The 25,214-nt window shown below is 43.8% G+C and overlaps 2 protein-coding genes across 3 annotated transcripts in view; one reads left to right on the top strand and one right to left on the bottom strand.

Annotated features, from left to right (window-relative positions):
- The window catches only part of LOC117347397 (cytochrome b561 domain-containing protein 1), a 134,107-nt gene that overhangs the window by 40,787 nt on the left and 68,106 nt on the right, over nt 1-25,214 (top strand). The gene's annotated exons all lie outside the window — the stretch shown is intronic.
- On the bottom strand, nt 1,328-6,395 carry AMIGO1 (adhesion molecule with Ig like domain 1). 2 transcript variants are annotated; one of them, XM_033918264.1, is made up of 2 exons: nt 6,257-6,395; nt 1,328-5,786 (listed from the first exon to the last, which is right to left on the bottom strand). In XM_033918264.1, exon 2 carries the CDS (start codon nt 5,143-5,145, stop codon nt 3,682-3,684), a length of 1,464 nt encoding a protein of 487 aa, XP_033774155.1. In that variant the 5' UTR covers nt 5,146-5,786; nt 6,257-6,395; the 3' UTR covers nt 1,328-3,681. The 2 variants fall into 2 exon arrangements, with proteins under 2 accessions (XP_033774155.1, XP_033774156.1); XM_033918265.1 differs by having other exon boundaries at nt 1,328-6,126; nt 6,257-6,386.

The following is a 25,214-nucleotide window of genomic DNA, read 5'->3' as shown; positions in this document are numbered from 1 at the left end:
TGACTGCTATGACTTAGCCAGTCAGCTGATGAATATGTCAAATGAAGTTTAACACACAGACTGGAAATTCATTGCCGTTTGCTGGATACAAGTTTCAAGTTTATTAGGATTTTTATATACCGCCTATCAAGGTTATCTAAGCGGTTTTTACAATCAGGTACTCAAGCATTTTTCATTGAATTTCTGGGTTTGCCGCTGACCATGGGAGGTAGCCAGGCTGCCTTCCAGAATCTGAAAATTGGCCCCAGAGGATCCTTAGAGATGAAGGTACGGCCTGGGATCAGAGAAGAAACCAGATTGAGTGGCTTAGACTTGTGTGGTCGTTGCTTGTTCTCATTTTCTTCTTGGTATGTGCTGATGTTTATAATATGTGGCAGTGAGGGGAGCACTGGTAACAGTGAGATGAGAGAGTGTAGGATTGAGGGTTTCATTTGATGTTGATTTAAACTATAGAAGCCTCCAGTAATGTAAGGAGTGAAATTGTAACTGAACATGAGAGATGAGGTGCTGTTCAAGTTCCAGAGCGATGCTTTGCTCTTTTACTTTTCATACTGCCTGTTCTGGTGTAAAATGTAGGGAGTGTGTGGCACAGTGGTTAGAGCTACAGCCTCAGCAGCCTGAGGTTGTGGGTTCAAATCCCATGCTGCTCCTTATGACTCTGGGCAAGCCCTAGGTATATTAGATAGATTGTGAGCCCATTGGGAACAATAGGGAAAATGCTTGAAGTACCTGTATGTAAACCACTTAGGCCAGAAGTGGTATATAAGTACTAAAATAATTTAAATGGGCAGCACATTTTTTGAACTGCATTGAAAGAGTGCGGGCAGAAATTCTAAATGAAGCTTTTCACCTTCAGATTTGGGCTGAAAAACTGGATTTAAGTAAAAGTTCAGTGAGAAACTCACCTAGGGCTAGACTCACTAAGCCCACCGATCAAGTCCCGACCACTTAGCGACCCCTTTGCGATCCTTTTTTATTGCGACCCAATTCACTAACCTTTGTCCCGATCATCCTCTGATCTGTGCATGCAAATGAGGGGGAACAACATTCAAATGTAGGCAGGCAGCGTGGGGACACCGACTGGGCTGACCTATCAAAAATAAGCGACTGCTGAGGACCAGTCGCTCAGGTCCTTTCCGACTGCCTGCCTTCTGCCGCCCTGCTCTCTGCTCCGATCTCTTGCCCTTCCCCACAGTGCAAGCCCGTGGTTTTAAAACCATGGGCTCGAAAGTGAAATTAAAAGAAAAAAAAAAAAATCGCTGCTTTTGTAAGCATGCGCAGACCATCTACGGGCAAAGAAAATGGTCTGCGCATGCTTCAGGATTGCTCACTAGCGATCCGTGTGGTTCCTCCGATCACCCCTATTTAAATACTGACCCGTTGTGGATCAGTCAGCCTGCTGCGGATTGGGCATTATCAGCAGGTTAGTGAATCTAGCCCTTACTCCCTGTCCTTCCCCCCCCCCTTGGCTGTGGGAACTATGAAGAAGGGACAGTGACCGCCACACTGGCAGTTGGTTTGACTGCATCATTTCTACTGCCCACAATCTGAGGAAGGTTTTTTGCTGCACTCAGTGTGGGCTGCAGGCTCATACTCCAACTGATACAAAACGCAAGATTTCACCACGTCACACCACTGCTTAGAGAACTACACTGGTTACTCCTGGTGGAATTCTGCACATGCGAGACAGCGATTCACATAAACAGTTGGGTCTAAGCCAGCACAGGAGGAGGAAGTGACCTGTTGTGCAGCGGTTCATTTCCTCCTCTACTGCCCTTGTCGGCACTGCTTTTGTACAATTCTGCCAGGAGTAACTGGTTACTGATAGAAAACAGAATAGAATTCAAACTATGCTGTGTGGCATTTAAAATGCTATACGGTGATGTCCCTAATAGCTTCTCCAGATTTACTGAACTAATGTAACTCTAACAGCCTGATCCTATCATTCTTAATTCTGAAAGATGTAAAATACAAGACATCTCTCAGCAAATCATTCAACTACCAAAGAGCAAAAGTGTGGACCTCACTTCCCATCGAAATTCGCACAACCACTGTATGCACACCGTTTGGCAAAAATCTAAAAATGCAGCTTTTTAAGAAATCCCTACCAGGGGTACAAAGAGACTCAGACTAATAATACAAGTCACAAAGTTAATGGTCAGCTGCTATCTTTGATATATTACCTCAGACTGTATGCAGCATACAGCATTCTTTGTAACATATTTAACTCTATCCCAAATTCTGTGTAACACTATGTTGTCTGTGACCCTTCTAGAACTCTAACTAATGAGAATTTTGTGGGATATAAGACTGCACATAACATACTTTCTCTTTGAAAATAGTGCATGGAAAATACCTGCACACATGTACTCCTGTTTTAGGATGGAGTTCTTCCCTAGTTTATTTCAGAGGCATAGCCAGACCTGCCAGTTTGGATAGACCCAGATTTAATCTGGATGGCCCTCCCCACCCTCCCCTGTGCCCCGTACATACATAGGTTTTTTAACCTTCCCCTCCACATTCATCTCTCCCTCTCTCTTCCTTTCTATCCCCTCTGCCCCTACTCACTTCTTTATCATTCTCCTCCACCCCAAAACAGCATCTACTTCTCTAAGGGCCCATGTCCTGGCATCTGCCCATCTTTCTCTGAAGAACCTCTCCCCGGGTCATCCTCAGAGCCGTATCTGGTGGCAAAAGAGGAAGTGAGGTCATTGAGGGTGGGACACAGTAGAAGGAAGCCTGTAGGGCCAGCGTGAATTGCTCTGAGGGAAAACCAGAGGGGGAAGTGCTTCAGAGAACGATGGGCAAATGCCGGCCCTCCCGGAGGAGAAGATGCCACCACTGAGGTGTCTCAGGGGCTTCATAGGCCTGAGGAAAACATTTAGTGGGCCTATTTTTTGTGGCTGTGTAAGTCAATGTTAAACCGTTCCCAGCCTCCATTCAGGAAGATAAACTTATAAGCAGTGGGTCTGATATTCAGGCAGCAGGGATGAGTGTTTTGCTTACCACTAGTAGCGTTATTCCCAGATATTCAAAGCCGGGAGTTGTGTAGGTTTCAGCTTTGAATATGTGGTTATTTTTAAGCCAGTTAAGGCATAGCTGCTTAAGTGAATATTCATCACTTAAGTGGCCAGGGGTTACCACATAACAACAGGACACACTTTTCTGCAGTAAACCTGGCTGCTCAAGCGGCGACTCTGCTCCTGGAAGGCCCCTAACAAAACATGGCTTTGATTTGGCACTGACTGCAATATTCAGCGGCACTTATCTGGTTAAATGGCGCTGAATATTAGCCAATCCAGCGGCCAGCTAAATCTCTTTGAGTATCAAGCCCAGTATCATATCAAGTTACATATATGTTCTGGACAATTTTATAGAAAACTTGTTTCTGTGTGTAAAAGAGAAATGTCATTTAAATTACCCTCTAAAATATCAGTGCACAGAAACAGGTCATTTTATCACAGTGATCTAGTGTGTGACAGTGAACAACACATCACTTGTCAGAGGAGCAAGTAGCTAAGCTTATGGGCTGCATGACGCATGCTTTCTGAGCATGAAGGTTCTCAAAGCTCACGCTTAGGTGGCTGCTGTTTGGCGTGATACAAAAGTGCTGTTCAAGAGGCTGATTATCTCCTCTGGGCCTTGACGTTGGCTTGATCTGTCATCTCTTGGTTATTCGTTTCAAACCATAATGGGAGTGTCTGAGAAAACAGAGCTAGCTGAGCCCGGGTCCGACATTTTCCTCTGAGGTTTCTCTGTTCCTCTGGTGTCCTGTGGCTCTTGACCATTCAGCTTGAGTTTGCTAACCTGGCCTTGCAGATTGGCAGAAGCTTCAATGAATGCCACATGTCTGTTAAGGGCGACTTTGTCACTGGCTGTGTCGTGGTTGGACGTGGTGCTGAGCACAGAAGAGTGTACACTATCCCCATTCTCGTTTCTGTGCTTTTCATCACTACGGCACAAGCAGCGGCATGGTGTCAGGTACAGATAGATGAGCACTAAGATGACACTGGCAATGCAGCCCACCAGAGTGGTATATGCTGTATTTAAAGTGTCATGATGAGTCACATTATTTACCATCAATGTCACATACAAGGTCTCATTAAACATGGTGCTTGTGGCATGACAAGTATAGATCCCCCTGTCCTCGGCTTTGATGGGGCGAAATTGCAGGCTGCCGTTACTGAGCACTGTCACAGTTTGGTTGCTGTTGTTTGTCTCAGGTGATATCAATTCATTGGTGGGAGTGATCCATTTCTGGGCCATCCCTCTCTGCTTGGTGTCACAATCCATGGTGACTGTCTTTCCCACATAGGCTTCCATAGCAGACTCCTTAATTTCGCTGCAGTTCATGACAAGTAACAGGCTAAATACATTGACTATCTCTTTCTGGTAGGCCACTAGAGTACAGTTGAGTTCCTCTCGGAAATCCACCACAGATGCAAATTGTCGGATGTGCCAGTGGGTGAAGAGGCCATACAACTCACAGTCACATGTTAGGGGGTTACTATGTAGGTAAAGGCCATTTTTGACCCAGGCTGGCAGGCCATTCAGATCTTGGATGGGTAGAGTCTTGAGCTTGTTGGAGGAAAGGTCCAGCAGAAGCAGCTCTGGTAGCCTTGAACTCTCTTTTACCAGCTGCAGGGGAAAACGTGAGATCTGATTTTGACTCAGGTACAATTTCTGCAGTTTGTGCATGTCTTCAAAGGCACTACGATCAATCTGCCCAATGGCATTGTCATAGAGTAGCAGTACCTCCAGCTCCCTCAGCTTGCTGAAGTGATTCTCACCCAGAGCTTTTATCTCATTGGAGGACAGATCAAGGTACTTCAGATGTGGCACCAGTGAGAAGGCGTCTGTAGAAATGAAGCTCAGCTTGTTTTGGTTTAGCAGTAGGGACTGGAGACGCTTCAAGGGAGCAGGGGCCCAGTCCGCCCGCAGACGTTTCAGGCTGTTATGGCTGAGGTCTAGACTGACGGTATAATGGGGGAAGACGGTAGGCATGTGCAGCAGATCTTTCTTGGAGCAGCTGACGATGTTGCTGGCGCATGTGCAGCTCAAGTGGCAGTTCAGCACTGAACTAGCTACACAAATAAGTGCAGTGCATAGCAAGTACAAGATCTGTGTCCAGAGGTTGTCAGCCATCGTTGCGGCATTGACACATCAGAAAAACAGTGGCCAGTGCTAGATCCTCAGAATATCTCCTCTGCACCACTCATGTACTGAACTGAACCAGTGCAATGTCTGCATTGAAGAGCTTGGGTGCTTTGCTCTTTCTCCCCACAGAGAACTAAGAAGCTAAGTTCCATCCACACAAATCTCTGTGTTTTGGAGCTGCTGTTCAGCCCATCCTTGAGACTTCAGCTGCTGTTCTCTCACACTCAAAATTCCCTTGTTTGAGCGTCTTCCTTCTTCAGATAGTGCAAAACGAGTAAGGGGGCTTTTTTTGACCCCTGCTAATCAAAGATTGCAGCTGATATGAAAAGCCACTTGATAAGCCTGCAAAAGAATCCAGAGAGCTGGTGATCATCCAGGCAAGTGTATTGTGCAGTCTCTGTGTTCAGTCATCCTGAGAGCCCTGAGCTCTGCTCTTTGCATGTGAATCACGTACTGGGTTTGAGTGGATACCTTTGGTAAAGAGATTCATTTAACATTTTTCTTTCAGAGCATTGTGGCTAAAAGAACACAGTCTGTGGCAGATTCAGACACTTTTCTTCATCTGATCAGAAATTCTACTCAAATCTATCACTCCAGGCTCTCGGATGCTGTTGTCCTCTGAAAGTGCTCTGTGCAAGGAGAGAGCAAGAGTCAGAAGCAAAACATACAGTAAAGTCTAGCCCAATTCCCTGTGTGAGAATGCGCATAGTTGAAGTGGCATTTTGCATGTATCTCAAAGTCTTTGCATATTCGTGTGTCTCACACATCTCTGCACCTGTGGTTCTGTGTCTTTGTGAGTGCCTGTGTGAATGTGACATCGAGCTATCTTAAGTGTCCTTGTGTCTTTATCCTTGGCTAGGACTGCAGTGTCTTTGAATCTCTCTGTATACTTTGTTGATCTCTGATTCATGTATATGTCTGTTTCATGTATTTGGGCTACATTACATTCAGCCAGGGGCAAACTGTGTCCTGCAGGTGCAGTGAAAAAGAAGGCATCATGATTAGAGGACGGTTTTGCCTTTCCCAGTCCCCCATGATACAGCACTACAGTGCCTCCAAAGAGAGCAGAGCAAAAGGCTGCAAGGATTTGTGATCTCACCTGGAAAAGTGTCCTCTGCTGAGCAGGTTCTGCTGCAAAGTAATCGGTCTGTAGTCTGGATATGCCAGGGACGGGTGGCACTGACTGCAGGAGCCTCCTTCTGCACAGCACTGCCTGCTCTCTGCTTCCTGACGCTTATGGCTTCTGCCTGTGCCTTGGTATTATTGGTAATGGGGGAAGGGGGAGGCACTCTTGCAAGATGCTTGTGAGTGGCTGGATTCATGCCACATTAGCCTATTACCATACTGCTGCCTTTTAACCTGTATCTTGCCAGCTTTGTTACATTTTGTTGCAGTGCTTGGTATCTGCACATTTTTCTGCATGTTACTGCAGGTGAGACTCGATGCCTTGACTCCTAGATCTTTTTGCTTTTGCATATCTGTGGAAGATCTCCACTGGTGGCCTGGTGTATACTACACAAAATAACCTGCTCCAAAGCACTGAGCAGTACCTACTATATAAAATCATATTCACTTTTCCATCACAAACTCATTTATATTCACATGCATACTTTGGAAATGAAGGAGAGAGAAAAAATTAGAAATACTGCAAAGGTTTCTTTAATTGAAGAGATTGGTTGAATATCACTTTTTGGAATTATTTAAAGATTATTAGGAGCACCAGTTGGAAGGTTTTTTATGCCAGTGAAGGAGCTTTGAGAATTTCTCCACTCACTCCTGTTGAAAATCTGAGGCTTTTTCTCCCTGCTGACTGAGATCCTGTGTTTCCAAAGTAACATAAAACATGATGGCAAATAAAGGTCAAATGGCCCATCCAATCTGCCCATCCGCAGTAATCATTATCTCTTCCTGTAAGAGATCCCAAGTGACTATCCCAGGCTTTCTTGAAATCAGACACACTTTGTCTCTACCACCCTTTCTGTAAAAAAGTATTTCCTTAGATTACTCCGGAGCCTATCACCTCTTAACTTCATCCTATGCCCTTTCATTCCAGAGCTTCCTTTCAAATGAAAGACTCGACTTATGCACATTTACATCATATAGGTACTTAAACTTCTCTATCATATCCTCCACTCTCCCACCTTTCCTCCAAAGTATATAGATTGAGATCTTTAAGTCTGTCCCCATACACCTTATGACGAAGACCAAGCACCATCCTTTTTATATCTTTTTGAAGGTGCAGCCTCCAGAATTGTACACATTATTCTAAATGAGGTCTCACTAAAGTCTTATATGGGGCATCAATACCTCCTTTTTTTGTACTGGCCATATCTTTCCCTATGCATCCTAGCATCCTTCTAGCTTTCACTGTCACCTTTTCAACCTGTTTGGCCTCCTTAAGATCATCACATATAAGCACATAAGCAATGCCTCTGCCGGGTCAGACCTGAGGTCCATCGTGCCCAGCAGTCCGCTCACGCGGCGGCCCAACAGGTCCAGAACCTGCGTAATAATCCTCTATCTATACCCCTCTATCCCCTTTTCCAACAGGAAATTGTCCAATCCTTTCTTAAACCCCAGTACCGTACTCTGCCCTATTACATCCTCTGGAAGCGCATTCCAGGTGTCCACCACCCGCTGAGTAAAGAAAAACTTCCTAGCATTTGTTTTGAATCTATCCCCTTCTAATTTTTCCGAATGCCCTCTTGTTCTTTTATGTTTTGAAAGTTTGAAGAATCTGTCTCTCTCCACTTTCTCTATGCCCTTCATGATCTTGTAGGTCTCTATCATGTCTCCTCTGAGTCTCCGCTTTTCCAGGGAGAAGAGCTCCAGCTTCTCCAATCTTTCAGTGTATGAAAGGTTTTCCATGCCCTTAATCATTCGTGTCGCTCTCCTCTGGACCCTCTCAAGTATTGCCATATCCTTCTTAAGATGCGGTGACCAATACTGAACACAGTACTCCAGGTGCGGGCGCACCATTGCCCGATACAACGGCAGGATGACTTCTTTCGTTCTGGTCGTAATACCATTTTTAATAATACCCAACATTCTGTTCGCCTTCTTCGCGGCTGCTGCGCATTGCGCCGTTGACTTCATTGTTGTATCCACCAGTACACCCAAATCTCTTTCAAGGTTACTTCCCTCTAATACTAATCCCCCCATTTGGTAGCTGAACATCGGGTTCTTTCTCCCTATATGCATGACCTTGCATTTCCCTACATTGAATTTCATCTGCCATTTATTTGCCCACTCCTCCAGTTTGCTTAGGTCTCTTTGTAGGGCCTCACACTCTTCTGTAGTTCTGACCCTTCTACAGAGTTTAGTGTCATCCGCAAATTTTATAACTTCACATTTCGTCCCCGTTTCCAGGTCATTAATAAATACATTGAACAGCAGTGGTCCAAGTACAGACCCCTGCGGAACTCCACTCGTGACCTTTCTCCATCCCGAGTAGTGACCCTTCACTCCAACCCTCTGTCTCCTGCCTGCCAACCAGTGTTTGACCCATCTGTGTACGTCCCCTTGCACCCCGTGGTTCCACAGCTTCCTAAGTAACCGCTCATGAGGTACCTTGTCAAAGGCCTTTTGGAAGTCAAGGTAGATGATGTCTACAGGTTCCCCTTTGTCCAAATGGCTGTTTACCCCCTCGAAGAAGTGCAGTAAGTTTGTTTGGCACGATCTTCCCTTGCAGAAGCCATGTTGGCTCGCTTTCATCAGCCCATTTTTTTCTATGTGCTCACAGATGCTGTCCTTTATCAGTGCTTCTACCATCTTGCCTGGAACCGATGTCAAACTTACCGGCCTATAGTTTCCCGGGTCTCCTCTTGACCCCTTTTTAAAGATAGGTGTAACATTTGCTATCTTCCAGTCCTCCGGTATCTCTCCAGTTTTCAAGGATAGGTTGCAAACTCGTTGGAGTATTTCCACTATCTCATTTCTTAGTTCTTTTAGTACCCTAGGATGGATTCCGTCTGGGCCTGGTGATTTGTCGCTTTTCAATCTATCTATCTGTTGGAGGACATCCTCATGGCTCACCTCTATTGCCGACAGTTTTTCTTCTTGATCACCATGGAAGATCACGTCGGGTTCCGGTACATTGGATGTGTCCTCGCTTGTGAAGACTGACGAGAAGAATTTGTTTAACCTGTCAGCTACCTCTTTTTGCTCCTTTATCACTCCCTTTTTATCTCCATCATCCAACGGTCCTACTTCCTCCCTCGCCGGTTTCTTCCCCTTAACATATCTGAAGAATGATTTGAAGTTTTTTGCCTCCCTGGCTAGTCTCTCTTCGTATTCTCTTTTCGCTCTCCTAACCACTTGGTGACATTCTCTTTGGCTTTTCCTGTGTTCATCCCAGTTTTCCCCAGTCTGGTCCTTTTTCCATTTCCGGAATGATTTTTTTTTGTCTCCTATCGCTTTCTTCACCTCATTGTTTATCCATACAATCGCACCCAAGTCCCACTCTTCTGTTCTGCACTTAAGTTCTTCACCCCCTAAACTGTATCATTCCCTCAGATTTTTGCAGCCCAAATGCATGACCTTACATTTCTTAGCATTAAATTTTAGCTGCCAAATTTCAGACTATACTTCAAACTTCGCCAGGTATTTCTTCATGTTATTCACACCATCCTGGGTGTCTACTCTAGTGCAGATTTTGGTATCATCCGCAAAAAGCAAATCTGACCTGACAGCCCTTCAGCAATATCGTTTATAAAAAATGTTAAAAAGAACAGGCCCAAGAACCAAACCTTGAGGCACACCACTGGTAACATCCCTTTCCTCACAGCGATCTCCATTGACCACTACCCTCTGTCATCTTCCACTCAACTAGTTCCTGACCCAGCCAGTCACTTTGGGACCCATCCTGAGGGCACTCAGTTTATTTATTAGAAGTCTGCGTGGAACACTGTCAAAGGCTTTGCTAAAATCTAAATACAGCACATCTAGCGCACTCCCTCTGACAATTCTCTGGTCACCCAGTCAAAGAAATTGATCAGATTTGTCCAAGACCTACCTCTAGTGAATCCATGTTGCCTCCGGTCCTGTAATTCACAGGATTCCAGAAACTTCATCATTCTTTGTTTTAAAAGCGTTTCCATTAATTTGCTTACCACAGAAGTCAGACTTACCGGCCTTCTTCCTAACTTCCACTTTTGTGGAGAGGGACCACATCCGCCTTTCTCCAGTCCTCCGGTACCACTCCTGACTCTAGAGACTCATTGAAAAGGTCAGTCAACGGAGCTACCAGAACTTCCCTAAGTTTCTTCAGCACCCTTGGATGTATACCATCCATCCCCATCGCTTTGCTTTTATTTTAGCTAGCTCCTCATGAACACAACCCTCTGAAAATCGGCCAGAGTCTGCCACTCTTCCATCCCTATTCATGTTTGTCTTCTGTGGTCCCACTCCAGGCATTTATGCCAGGAACTCAGATCAGTAATATTTGTTAAGCAATTCAGCCTGTTCTTTATCAGCTTCTATATTTCTCAGCTTTATCAGCTTCTATATTTCTCCCCTTCACCTTTGAGTCTCACAATGCCACTTTTGCACTTCTTCCTATCACTGATACATCTAAAAAAAAGTCTTGTCTCCCCGTTTTACCATGTCAGCTATTTTTTCTTCCATTTGCATCTTTGCTTTCCTGACTACATGACTCTCATAACTTTTCCAGATATTTTTGTCTGTCTTCCTCTTTCTGTGATCTTTTGTATTTTATGAAAGCTAACCTCTTATTCCTTACCTTCTCAGCTACTACATTTGAGAACCAAAGCGGCCTTCTTTTCCTCTTACTTTTACTTACTTGCCTAACAAAAAGGTTTGTCACCCTTACAATCACTCTCTTCAGTTTTGCCCACCACATTTCCACTCCTTCCAGACGTTCCCATCCAGACAATTCCTTGACGTAATCCCCCATTTGAACAAAGTTAGTTTTATTAAAGTCTAGAACCTTTACTTTTGAATAAGCCCTCTCTATACCCATCTTAATATTAAACCGTACCATGCAGTGACCACTGGATGCCAGATGATCACCCACTGTAACATCAGAAACACTTTCCCTGTTTGTAAGTGCTAAGTCCAGTATTCATGTGAATATAAATGAGTTTGTGATGAAAAGTGTATATTGTTCTATATAGAAGGTACTGCTCAGCAGTGGCGTACCAAGGGGGGGGGGGGGCAGTCCGCACCGGATGCAGCCTTAGGTGGGGTGCACAGCCAGCCCGGTCCCTATCGCGCTCCCACCCTCCCAGCGAGAGCAGTAAACCTCCCTCCAGTAGCATCGGCTGCTTCACAGCTTTCTCCTCCCTCTGCCGCATCACTGATGACGTCATTAGTGACGCTTCACCGGCAGGAGAAAGCTGCGAAGCAGCCGACGGTACTGGAGGGAAGTTTGCTGCTCTCACTGGGAGGGTCGGAAAGGTTCACTTGGGGGGGAGAGATAGGAGGGTCAGCAGGAGTTCGGCTGGGAGGGGGAGAAGCAGTCTCCCTCGGTGCTCCAAGGCCTGGCGCCATTACCTTCTTCGGGCAGCAGCAGCTTTTACAATTCGCTGCTGTTGCCTGCTTCAGGCCTTCCTCTCTGCCGGGTCCTGCCTACTTCCTGTTTTCATGAAGACAGGACCCAACAGAGAGGAAGGCCTGAAGCGGACAACAGCAGTGAATTGTGAATGCTGCTGCTACCCGATGAAGTTCAGGACATCAGGCCTTGGGTGACAGAAGGAGGAAAGGGAGCAGAGGGGGAGAGAATTGGGGAGAGTGTGGCTGTACCCAACTAGAGGGAATGAAAGGAGATGCCAGGGCTTCGAGGGAAGAAGAGACTCCAGGGCATGGAGGGAAAGAGGAAGGTATGCCAGATCAAGGGAAAAGGAAGGAGGAAAGGGAGAGATGGAAGAAAAGGAAAGGAGAGAGATGCCGGGAATCAGGGAAGGGATGATGCCAGACCGTGAGATGGGAAGGAAAGAAAGGAGAAGAGAGAGATGCCAGAGCATAGGGGAGGGGGTGGTGACAGAGAGAGAAAAACAGAGAGGTGACAGAGTTGAAATCAATCATGTACAAAGGAGAGAAGGGGCACGGGATAGATAGTTTATGGAAGGAGCATAAAAAGAGGGAAGATGCCATATGGAAGAGAGAGAGAGAGTGCACACTGGATAGAAAGAGCACAGAGGGCAGTGAATGGAAGGGGTGAGATAGAGTGTGAACAGTAGATGGTAGAGAGAGGGAAACAGACACTGAATGGAAGTGTGGAGGAGAGGACGGACATCTGCTGAATGGAAGTGTGAGGGAAAGGGGGAGCAGATGCTGGAAGGAAGTGGGGAGGAGAAAGAAAAAAAGGTCACATGCAGGATTGAGGGAAGAGGATAGAGTTAGTTACTGGAAGGGGTGAGGGAAAGAGGTGGCAAGCTATAGGTAGACACAGTGAAAGAGGGAAATTGAGGACTGAATAGTAAAAAAGAATTTAGACAGAGGCAGAAAATAAATTGAGAAGGAAGACCAGGGAAGAACAGGAGTAAGGGAGCGGAGAGAGAGATGCCAGAACAGGGGGGAAGGAGAGGAGACAGATACCAGACCAATGGGGGTGAAAGGAGAGATGGAAGGGGGAGGCATACTGTTTCTGGAAGGGGCATAGAAGGAGAGAAGATGCCATATAGGGGCAGAGAGATGGCAGACAGTGGATGGAAGGAAGAGAGTAACAAGAAGATGAGGAAAGCAGAAAGCAGAGAAGACAAAGGTAGAACAAAAATTTTCTATTTATTTATTGCTTTAGGAGACGTGTCACTGTTTCTGTGGTATTGCATTGTATGCAGAGTCCAGCTTCTTGCTGGTTCAATTTAACCTTTGTCTATTTATTTCTATTTTATCCCCCCTTTTACAAAACTGTGGAGCGTTTTTTAGCACCAGCCTTGGTGGTAGCAGCTCTGATGTTCAGAATTCTATGAACGTCAGAGCTGTTACCACCATGGCTAAAATGCACACTACAGTTTTGTAAAAGGGGGAGGGGTAAGTTTGTGATGACATTCCATACTAGGTGAAGGTGTTTTCTATGTTCTGTGTGTTCGAAATACATGGTTTTCTGTTAGGATTGATTACAGGATTGATCTGTACTAGTCTGGCTTGTTTAGTTTTACAATGGGTGTATTGCTGTTGTACTTCTCACTGCAGTATGTAAGATGCTGCCTTTTCTTAGGTACTCATGTGTGACGTGTGGCTTGTTACTAAAAATCATGTTTTTCATACAGATGGGGGAGGTGCCAAAAAATTATGGGCCCCGGGTGTCACACAAGCCAGGTATGCCACTGCTGCTCAGTGCTTTGGAGTAGGTTATTTTGTGGGGTTTTCCCCTGCTATCCCAAATGAATGTGTTCTTGTGTATACTACTCCATATCTGTGCCTGCTGAATTGTTTTATGATGACACATAAGTGCATTTCATAGTAAATTTTTTAAAAAAGTAAAATCACTAATGCAGCTTCTTATTACACTAATGAACATGAACTAATAATGCAAGAGTGAATCTAGTTTTATTGGGTTGCATATCCCTAGAAAGAGGGAATCAGCAAGATCCATCTGTTATTTATATGTGTGCAACTATGGGCCATGTAGATTGAGAAGTTTGGGTTCATGCACTTCAGTCTGCGTTTGTACTTGCTTTGACTGGGTCTCCCTTTATACGTGTCTGTTTCTGGATGCATTTCTTTTCTTCTTTGAAGCGGATATTCTGCTGCATTCTTGCTCCATTTAATGGCACTGCTGGGATTGACATAGATCCATGAACCAGTCCTCCCTGTGCATAGAGTGAAACTGGGCAGGCTGGATGGGCCTTGCAGTCTTGGGCTCCATTTCTTTGCAACGGATTTGGATACATGGATGTGCACACCGCATACAAAATATATGTAGTTCCTAAAAAATAAAAGAGGTGAGCATGTACACAGCTCTTTGGCTCAGAGTCTTTCCCTAGAAGAATCTCTCTTTCAAAGACTTCATTGAGTTACTTAGCATGAAAATCATCACTTTCCCTCATTTTCTTCCTTAGAGAGAAGCTCTTTGTCTCTGAAGGTAACTCAAAACTGTAGTATACACCCTCATCTTCTCTATCCTACTATGGAATGGAATTCTTTTCTATCTTTATTTCTCGTTCATTGTTCCCCACTTAGACAGATTTAGTTTCATAAACCTGAACCTGAAAGGCATTATTTCTAAGCTGTGACATTGGTTTTTTTTTTCCATAAGGTTCATTAAGAGTCCATGGCTGTATTGCTAAAGATGATGGCTTCTTCTCTCCTCCTAGAGAAGGGGCCCAGCCCAGCAGTGTAAAGGCTGAGCTGGCATGAGTGAGTATCCAGAAGCTACACTGGCTCCACCCTTAACCTTTGCAAATTCATGGCAAATAAATCCTTTTTCTGATGTCTGTTTTCCAAAAGGAAGGAGTGCCTGTGAGAGAATGTGTGTGCAAGTGTTTGAGTGCCTATATAGCTATGTATCCAGAATTTTGTTGGCATAAGCGTGTTTGTGTTAATGAATGTACAGCTGGACGGTCCACATTTGTTCTTTCTAAGGTTGCTTTTAAGTGAGGCATCAAGGAAATGACTGAGGTTCATAAATTATTAGTGTTTGATTTTCTAATCACTTATACGGGAATAAATCCTCCAGACACAGCCAAAAATTGTACCCATTGCCTCTCCACTGGACACAGATTAATCCTGCTGCTGTTTCTACTTGTCCCCCAACCACAACTTCCTAGTACATACCCACCCCTAACCCTACAGCCTGTTCCTAAATCTGTCCCCATCCTCAGCTCATGCACACACACACACACACACACACATACTGCTCTTATATTCTGGATCATATCTGGAAAAGCTAAGAGAAGCTGGTAGAGTAGTCAGGAAAGCAAAAATGCAAATCAAAGAAAAAATAGCTGACAAGACATTTTATAGGTATGTTCGTGATAGGAGGAAGTGCTAAAGTGGTGTTATAAGACTCAAAGGTGAAGGGGAGGAATATGTAGAAGCTGATAAAGATAAGGCAGAATTGCTTAACAAATATTTTTGTTATCCCAGGACAAGCGGGCAGCATATTCTCACGAATGGATGGGTGACGTCATCGACGGAGCCCCAGTACGGACCACTTTAAAAGTGCATCGCCACTTTAAATCTTTAGAAAGTTTGTGATAGCCCGAACTATGCAAGCACAAGTGCCTTCCTGCCTGACGTAGGGCGTGCGGTCCCTCTTAGTTTCCGCGGAGCTAAGAAGTCACTCATCAATGTCTCTTAGTATTTTTTGCTGCCTTCCCGCTCTCGTGGTTTTCTTTTTTTACTTTTTAGTAATTTTTGGGTTTTCTTTATTGTTTCTCTTTTTGTAAAAAAAAAAAAAATAATAATAATAATTTTTTTTACTTTTTCTTTCGCGCGGGTTCAGCCCGGTGGGGCCTGTTCCGCTTCCTCAGCCTCAACCTTCAATTTTGCTGAGGCAGTTTTTCCCTCGATCTCAAACGGGTTTTAAAAAGTGTGCTGTGCTCGCTCTATGTCCATCACAGACCCGCACTGCTAGTGTCTTCAGTGTCTGGGGCAAGAGCACAGGACTGAAGCTTGCATTCGTTGCTCCTCTCTTCAAATTCAACAATGTCTTTTCGGTGTCGCTATGGAGGGTGAACCGACACCAACCCTGACATCAGGATGTGCATCGAAGTCGATGACGCAACTTTTGATGTCGCTGGAATCCTCCTTGGTATTGCTACCAGTAGGTAAGCCGGCTAAGAAGCCTTCCCCCACCCCTTTGGGCCCTCAGGTCTCTGCTGCAGTGAGCCAAGTCCTGCCGACCTCGAGGCACCCTAAAAAATGCTCAGCTCCGATTCAGGTAAGTGCCTCATCATCGACCTCCTCATCTCTAGAGTGCAGAGTGGCACCCACAATACCGGCGAAAAAGCCAATGGTACCGGTGCACTCGCTGAAAAAGCAAATTAGGGAATTGCTGCAGCAAAAGTTATGGGAGCAGTTGCAGCTTTTACTTCCCATAATGGCGACACCAGCGCCTACAGTGTCAGTCCCAGTACGGTCTGAGCTTTCCACGTCGGCACTAATTGTCTCACAATCACCATCGGCACCGATTATCTCGGAATCGCCATCGGTCCCGCCTTGTTTGGTCAAAGAATTGATGTTGCAAACATCTCGACACCGATCTTCCTCTCATACATCTCCTGAGACTGTGTCAGTAAAGTCGAGTAAGGCTTTACAAAAGCTTAAAAATCTCAACTCCTCGACACCGGATTCCATCAACCCATGATCCTGATCTCTGGGGAGATTCTGAAGAACCTCTACTTTCTGATGATGAGGATGTTTCTTCAGAAAAAGATTCTAATCCCCCATCTTGTCAGGAACCTCACAATCACCAGTTGCCCCAGACTTTACTCTCCTCTCCATCTGGCAGCAGATGCTTTTCTACTCGATTGGACGGGCCTATTTCTATATTCATTTCTTCCACTTCCTCTCATGTTGAGAACCTTATTCAAGGTCAAGAGAGAAGCAGCTACCATGATTCTCATTGCTCCACGGTGGCCCAGACAACATTGGTTCTCCCTTCTACTTCAACTCAGCTCCAGGGAGCCCATACTTCTTCCAATATTTCCTACTCTGCTCACTCAGAATCAGGAATCACTTCTGCATCCCAATCTGCAATCACTACACCTGAAAGCTTGGTTTCTCTCGGGCTGAATCCATATGCCTTCTGGCTTTCTCAACCTGATAGTCAGATTCTAGATGCATCCAGGAAACCAGCCACTCAGTAATATTACCAACAAAAGTGGACTCGGTTTTCTTCCTGGTGCCTACATCGTGATCCAACATCCTTGGCAGTGGAATCGGTGTTGGATTATCTTCTTCATCTGTCTGACTGGACTTAAATCTACATCTATCAGAGTCCATCTCAGTGCTATTACAGCTTTTCACATGCCAGTCGAGGGAAAACCTCTCACTGCTCATCCTTTGGTTTCCAGATTCATGAAAGGACTTTTCAATGTTAAACCACCTCTCAAGCCTCCATCTGTCAACTGGGACCTTAATGTGGTACTTTCCAACTTGATGAAACCACCATTTGAACCAATGGCCACAGCTCATCTCAAGTTTCTGACCTGGAAAGTGATCTTTCTAATTGCTCTCACCTCTGCCAGGAGGGTCAGTGAGTTACAAGCATTAGTAGCAGATCCACCTTTCACAGTTTTTCATCATGACAAGGTGGTTCTGCGTACACATCCAAAGTTTCTTCCAAAAGTTGTCGCTGCTTTTCATCTCAGTCAATTGTCCTACCATTGTTTTTTTACTAAACCTCATTCTCATGATGGAGAAACTGCTTTATATACTTTGGACTGTAAGCGAGCTTTGGCCTACTATATTGACCGGACAAAGCTACAACGAACATCTCCCCAACTTTTCATCTCTTTTGATCCAAACAAGTTGGGGTGTCCTGTATCCAAGAGAACAATTTCAAATTGGCAGGTGGCCTGCATTTCTTTCTGCTATGCTCAGACTGGACTGGCACTGGAGAGTTGTGTCACAGCCCACAAAGTTAGAGCTATGGCAGCTTCTGTAGCTTTCCTTAGATCTATGCCTATTGAGGAAATCTGTAAAGCTGCCAACTGGTCCTCAGTTCATACATTCACTTCTCACTACTGTCTAGAGACTTTCTCCAGACGGGATGGACACTTCGGCCAATCTGTATTGCAAAATCTATTTTCTTAGGCCAACACTCCCGCCATCCCATCTCTGTTAGCTTGGAGGTCACCCATTCGTGAGAATATGCTGCCTGTTTGTCCTGGGATAAAGCACAGTTACTTACCATAGCAGATGTTATCCAGGGACAGCAGGCAGATATTCTCACATCCCACCCTCCTCCCCGGGGTGGCTTCTTAGCTGGCTTGTCTTAACTGAGGCACCACACACCCTATGTCGGGCGGGAAGGCACTCGCGCATGTGCGGTTCGGGCTATCGCAAACTTTCTAAAGATTTAAAGTGACGTGCACTTTTAAAGTGGTCCGTACTAGGGCTCCATCAGTGACGTCACCCGTGAGAATATCTGCCTGCTTGGAAAACACCTGTTATGGTAAGTAACTGTGCTTTCTGTGTTCACAGCTGAAGGGCCAGGAGCAGGACTGCAGAACACAAACACAAATAGGAATGGAGGTGAGGTAGACCCTGAACAATTCAGGGTTAATGAAGAGCCAGCTAGAGTAAAGGTGGACAAAGTGATAGAGAGCCAAAGTGGTGAACTGGATTAGAAACTGGTTGACAGACGTCAGAGGGTGGTGGTAAAGGAATTTGCTTAGAGGAAGGAAAAGTGAGTAGTGGAGTCCCTCAGGGTTCGGTGCTGGGGCCGATCCTGTTCAATATGTTTGTGAGTGAAATTTCTGAAGGGTTAGAAGGAAAGGTTTGCCTTTTTGCGGATGATACAATATGGAATTCATTACCAACATATTTACGGGCAGAGCAAAACCTAGATAAATTTAAGGGCAACCTCAAAAGCTTCTTATTTAAAGACGCTTAACATTTCTGAGATGGACTCCGTTAAAAGCCATCAATTACAACTTACTTAGGAGCCTTTCTGGGCCTCTTTGACTGGGTATGCTCGTAGCCATGTATTGAATATTTGACACTTGCTCTTCTGCTGCTCCATGCCTTTTATTTCTTTATATTCAGTTATTTTCTTATTTCTTTTGGGTGGGGGTGGGGGAGGTTTTATAGTTTTGAAAAATTTGGTCTATGCTGTATTATTTTGTCTGTTGGTTCTTGATTGTGCTTTTGACCAATAAACAGTTTTGCACATAAAGACGCTTATGATTGCTAATCAATCTCTGGCTCCTCCCTTGCCACATTTTGTTCCTACTCATAGTCATCATCAATATGACTTCTCCCATTTCCCTTTTGTTTTAACCTTAATTGTATTCTTTCCTTTTAAAAATTTGTATTTTTCCCCACTTTCCTGTTGTTTTCATGGAAGTAATGTTGTCTTAATAAGTCCATTAATTGTTCCCCATTTTAATTGTCAAACGCTTAGTATTTATGATTATCGTTTTATCAAATTTTAATAAACTTGAAACTTGATATCAAGATTTGTATTTTCGAAAAAACAAGATAGTCATTTTGCAGTAGTTTTGAAAATAGGCATTTTGGTCCTGGATTTTTGTGCATCGAATTTGGATGTCATATCAAAAATAGCCCTCTACGCCATACCCACAGAGTGACCACTTTGCAGACGTCTTGATTTCGGCGACTAGCACTGTGCAACACTTATTTGGTTTTGTTTTGGGTTTTTTTTTATTATTATATGCTTTGGATGTTTTTTTTAAGTTCAATGTTCTTTATTACAAAAATCTATTGACCAGGTACAGGTACAGAAATAGAGCATAATGCATATACAGAGCCATGCAAAAGTTTTGCAACACCTCCAAGTAATACATTATTCCGTCTTTTTTACTGGATCATAGCAATATTTCTGATGCCTACTGCTGCTTATTATATACTGCCGTGTTCAGAATTTTATGCTCTATCACCCTGCGCATTTTAAATTGATTTAGGACTTCAGATTTAAGACTTGTAACGCATAAAGTGCAGAATGTAAAAAATGTAGCTATTTCGCATCAAAACCAGATCAAAATGGTGCAATCAGATCACTCCGTTTTCAACCAATGGTGTTTGTTTTGAGGAACCAATCACAGTGCAGCATTCACGTGCATATATGGCGAAGCGGGAAAATCAGTTTTCATAACTGTCTGCTACTCCAGTGACAGCATAATTGTAACATGGGAAAAGTTAGAAATCTTTCAAAAGAAGAACATGTGACAGTGGTTGTACTTAATGAAGAAGGCTATTCAAGCTGGTAAATTGCAGCCAGGGTGAAGTGTAATCAAAGTACAGTCATACGCTTGCTCAGTAAGAAAAAAGAGACAGGAAATGTGACTGACAGGGCTCCCATGCAAATCCACTCTTGAAGAGGACAGGGTTGTTGCCGGATCTCAGTGACAAATTGCAAACTCACATCACCAGAATTGTCAGCCAAGTGGCAGAAAATGTGTTCAGTGAACGTATCTGCCTCAACAGTACATCAGCAATGCCTGGAGTTTGGCCTACGTGGCTGTAGAGCAAGAAAGAAACCGACGGGTTGAGTGGCCCAGAAAGTACAGTATGTGGACTCCAGAGGTGTGGGAAAACATTCTCTTCAGCGATGAGAGTACTTTCTGTGTGTAACACGTTTGTAAGACGATTTAAGAATGAGGCTTTCAAACCACAGTGCCTGGTCTTGACTGTAAAGCATCCAACAAAAATCATGGTCTGGGGCTGTATGTCAGCTAATGCCATTGGACGCTTTCAGGTGATTGATGGCATGATGAACAGTGCCAAATATCTCTCCACTTTGGAAAACGTAATGGTTCTGTCTGCAAGGAATCTCTTCCAGGGTGACTTCCACTTCCAGGATGACAATGCACTCTGTCATCGGGCAAAGATGGTGACAAAGTGGATGACATCGAGCCATATTCAGTGACTGGAATGCCAGATCTCAATCCAATTGAGAATTTGTGGAATAATCTTGCTGTCAAGGTGTTAAGAAAACACCAAAAAACAAAGGTTGAGTTAATTGAAGCACTGATTAATGCTTGGCACCATGTTGTACAGCTTGATGAACTTCGAAAATTGGTTCACTCCGTACAATGGGATAGATTCCGTACAAATGTAAGGAAGTGGAAAAGATTCCGTACAAACTTTTTTTTTATTTTTATGATTTTCAAAATATTCAATTCAAGATTTAACTTGTACAGAAAGTGATTTACAACAAAGAAATATCCCCCCCATGTTATATAAGCAGATAAGTATTGCTTAATCAACTCAAGTACACAATAAGATCCAAGATGTAATATAAACGGAATAATAAGAAAATACTAACATAAGAAGTGTGGTACACGATTAACTGATAGGCGTCTAATACATTAAAGTCCTCATTTCTTTTCCTTCTCCAGGGGGGACAAAGAAAAAAAGGCCGCTAGCTGATATGGCTAAAAAAAAACATATTTCTGAGAATTATATTGTATTATGCACTTGCATGGGTGAAGAAGATAAAAAGTCACCCCAAGAGCTAATACTCCAGGTTTTAATAATGAAAATTCTTTTCTACGCTTAAGCTGGGAAGATTTGTATCTTAAAATCAAGAAACTTTTTCTCTTTATTTTAAAGAAAAGTCTCAAAAGCCAATTTTTGTCCAAAGTAAGAGCTAAGGTTGCTATTAATGTTGCTGGTGTTGCACTTTCTGTATCTGATAGTTCAAGTAAAGCAGATACATCAATTGGTCCTTGATTTCTTTCCTGTTGATTCTGATTTTTATTCAGCAAGAAGTAGACCTGGGTAAATGGAGGCAATGAATCTTCAGGCACTTCTAATATCTCCAACAAATAACGTTTTAACATTTCTCTTGGGGTAACTGTTAGAATTTGAGGAAAATTAATCAATCTGAGATTGTTACTGCTGGAGAAATTTTCAAATGTCTCTATCTTCCTTCTTAAATTAACATTGTCCTTCATTAATGTCTCCTGAATCAATTTGGAGGATTTGAGTTCATCTTTAATATTCTGAATATCTATTTTTGATTCACCCAGGTCTTGTTTTATTTGAAAAACTTCCTTCTCTTGAGTTTTTATCTTCCCTTCAATTTGAAGATAATTAGTAACGTACAGTCAATTTAATATCCAATTTGCAAGTTCTTCCGGAATTAAACCAGCTACCTCTCCTCCCTTGTAACCAAAAAAAAAACAACAAACTGTTGTAACTTCACTGGAAATGTCCAGTTAGCTCTTTTGTAATCCACCTTGAACTGCAAGGTATAGGCGGAATAGAAGTCCCTAATGTAATGTAATGTTTTAACTAAATTGGCAGTCAGATCCCACAAGGCGTCTAATGTTACCTCTTGGGGCTTTATAATATTTAAAGTTTGCAGGTCTGATGATGAAAAGTTTTGCTCACCAACCAAAGGTTCTCCTCTTCTCTGTCTCTCCTGGGTCGGATCTGACCCTGTTGTTAATCCGTCCTCATGAATACTGAGGCTCCGATGAAGACTCTGAGAGCCTGGGTCGCTATTTTTCTCATGGTCCACGGCAACTTCTGGGGGAGAACACAAGTCGATTTCCGACTGCCTCTCTACCCCCGGGGAACTGGTGGCTCGAGGGTTGAGGGGAGGAGCTCTCATGTCAGGGCTCAATGTGGTCTCAAAGGCCCAAAGAGACGCCTCCGCTTCGTTTCCCGGAAGCGTCTCGGGCAAAGGCAACGCCGACGAAGCTATGGCGGCCTGCATCCGCCTCACCAAGTCCTCAATATTTCCGAAGGGAGCTACTCCAATGTGTCGCAAGGCTCCAGGGACCCTCTTCCCTCTCCTCTTCGGCATAACTAGTATGTAATCCGGCGGACAACGTCAGAAGGAAAATTTTTTGAAGAAAAGACTTTGCGGGCAGTAGCTTAGAGAACCGCGACCGCGGCCATCTTGGACCTGATTCTGTACAAACTTAAGGAAGTTCTTCTTTACCCAGAGAGTGGTGGAAAACTGGAACGCTCTTCCGGAGGCTGTTATAGGGGAAAATACCCTCCAGGGATTCAAGACAAGGTTAGATAAATTACTACTGGAACAGAACATACGCAAGTAAGGCTAGACTCAAATAGGGCACTGGTCTTTGACCCAAGGGCTGCCGAGTGAGCAGACTGCTGGGCACGATGGACCACTGGTCTGACCCATCAGCGGCAGTTCTTATGTTATAAAGAACAAAGGCTGGCCCATATGTTATTAAAATAGCAGAAAACAACCAGCCCTTTTCAGGGCTACCTCCTCTTGAAGGGGGTAACATTTAAAATACAAATAAACTTAGTACGTAATGAAATAGCTAATGTAATCCATTTATGAAATATCAACATTTTTTGACATTCTGCAGTTTATGCATTACAAGTCTTAATCTGAAGTCCTAAATCTATTTAAAATGTGCAGGGTGATAGAGCATAAAATTCTGAACACGTCAGTATATAATAAGCAGCAGTAGGCATCAGAAATATTGCTATGATCCAGTAAGAAAGACGGAACAATGTATTACTCGGAGGTGATGCAAAACTTTTGCATGGCTCTGTATATGTGTCACTAAATAAGAAAGTAATAAGAAAGAGTCTTCCAGTACTTAGAGCACAATGTCCAACTAATGTTTTCATGACAGGTGGCTATCCATCTCCCTAATATATTTTTTTAATTCTTTATTCATTTTATAACTTACATCAAATATCAAACAATTATAATACATCACTTGAAAAATCTTCAATATCATACACCAAGTTCAAGTTTATTCGTACTTAATGGATCGTTTATTTAGTTTGCTAAGCGATGTACAACATAATAACAATATACAGATAACATATAAGTGCTGATGTACAAAATGAAATTGACAATGTGAGTTAAAACTGACGAGAGTCGTGTGGGAAAAAGGGAAGAAGTTACAATTTTTGAATAGAAGAGGAAGAAAAACATGAATGGGAAGAACACAAGGGAGGGTAAATTTAGCTTCATAAATAGCAATTATTAAATGAAAAGCAAAGAATCATATGCATCTTTGAAAAGATATGTTTTTAAGGTTTTTTTAAATAAAGATAAGTCTTTTAATTCTCTAATGTATTGAGACAGGAGGTTCCATGATTGGGGGGCCACAACAGAAAACATGTGCCGTCTGATGCCTATAACTTTCACAGAGGGAATGGAAAGGAGATTATGGGAAGTCGAACGGAGAGATCGTGAAGAAATTGTATGGTATTAATAACCTAGTAATGAATTGAGGTTCATTATAACTCAAAGTTTTAAATACTAAGAATAGTATTTTAAAAGTGATGCGGTGACTTACCGGAAGCCAATGGGATTTAATCAACAAGGGGGGTAACATGATCATATTTCTTCGCATTGTGGATCAGTTTAACAGCCGTATTTTGGATTAATTGAAGCCTTCTTTTTTCTTTTTGTGTGACGTTAAGAAGGAAGGAGTTACAATAGTCTACTTTGGATATCACCAAAATCCATTAGAATGTTAATGGATTTAGGCTCTAGAAATTTGGCAAGTGAACGAATTAAACGTAGTTTAAAAAAACATGATTTGACAATATTACTAATCTGGTCGTGGTAGGTAAGTTTATCATCGATGACAACGCCTAAAATTTTTATGACCAATTCCAATTCGATGTTGTTAATGGAAGATTTAACCCCCACCCCCTCCCAAATTTATATATAACTAATATATACCACCTAAAAATAATCTCTTATGACATTCATGTTGCTCGGCACCAACTGCCAGATTCATTAGTGGCCAGACCGGGAGCCCTTTCCAGCAGGGCACCTAGCATCATCTACACCCCTCCCCCGTTCCAGCAGGGGAGAGAACTACAGGAGGAGTAGCGCTGACGGTGCTCGGCACCAACTGCCAGTTTCACTAGTGACCAGATCGGGAGCCCTTTCCAGCAGAGCACCTAGCATCATCTACACCACAGTTCTTCAACCGCCGATCCGCGGACCAGTGCCGGTCTGCAAAAAAAATGTTGCCGGTCCGCAAAGGATTCGGGTCCCCAGCCACAGCAAAAAGTGCCGGCGTCAGCTGACGTGCAACTTCCTGTTGCCGTCGCTATGCCGACACTCCTGCCTTCCACTTCCTACTCCTGCCGCGTATGTCTCCGCACCCCCAGACAAGCAGGGGCAGCTTTGTGTGCTTTTAACTTCGGCACACAGCTGCCCCTAGGCAGTATTTTAGCGCGGTTTCATGAGGCAGCCTCGGGGCCTTTGATAGGCCGGCCCATATCGCATCATCAAAGCGGGCCGTCCTACCAAAGGCCACGAGGCTGCCTCATGAAACCGCAGCTAAAATACTGCTTAGGGGCAGCTGTGTGCCGAAGTTAAAAGCACACAGAGCTGCCGCTAGCCTACATAGAGGAAACATTTGCTGGAGAGGGAAGGAGGAAAGGGAGTAGGGGTGCTCCTGGACAAGGGAGGGGAAAGGGCTACTGCTGACAGGGGAGAAGGG

Source organism: Geotrypetes seraphini, chromosome 13 (genome assembly GCF_902459505.1).
Source record: "Geotrypetes seraphini chromosome 13, aGeoSer1.1, whole genome shotgun sequence".
In the NCBI taxonomy this organism is placed as follows: Eukaryota; Metazoa; Chordata; class Amphibia; order Gymnophiona; family Dermophiidae; genus Geotrypetes; species Geotrypetes seraphini.
The sequence above is the reverse complement of the archived record's forward strand: the minus strand, read 5'-3'. Positions and strand labels throughout refer to the sequence as shown.

Excerpts from the sequence above, each read along its gene's own strand:
- AMIGO1 (XM_033918264.1), bottom strand. The coding sequence starts at position 5,145 with ATGGCTGACAACCTCTGGACACAGATCTTGTACTTGCTATGCACTGCA.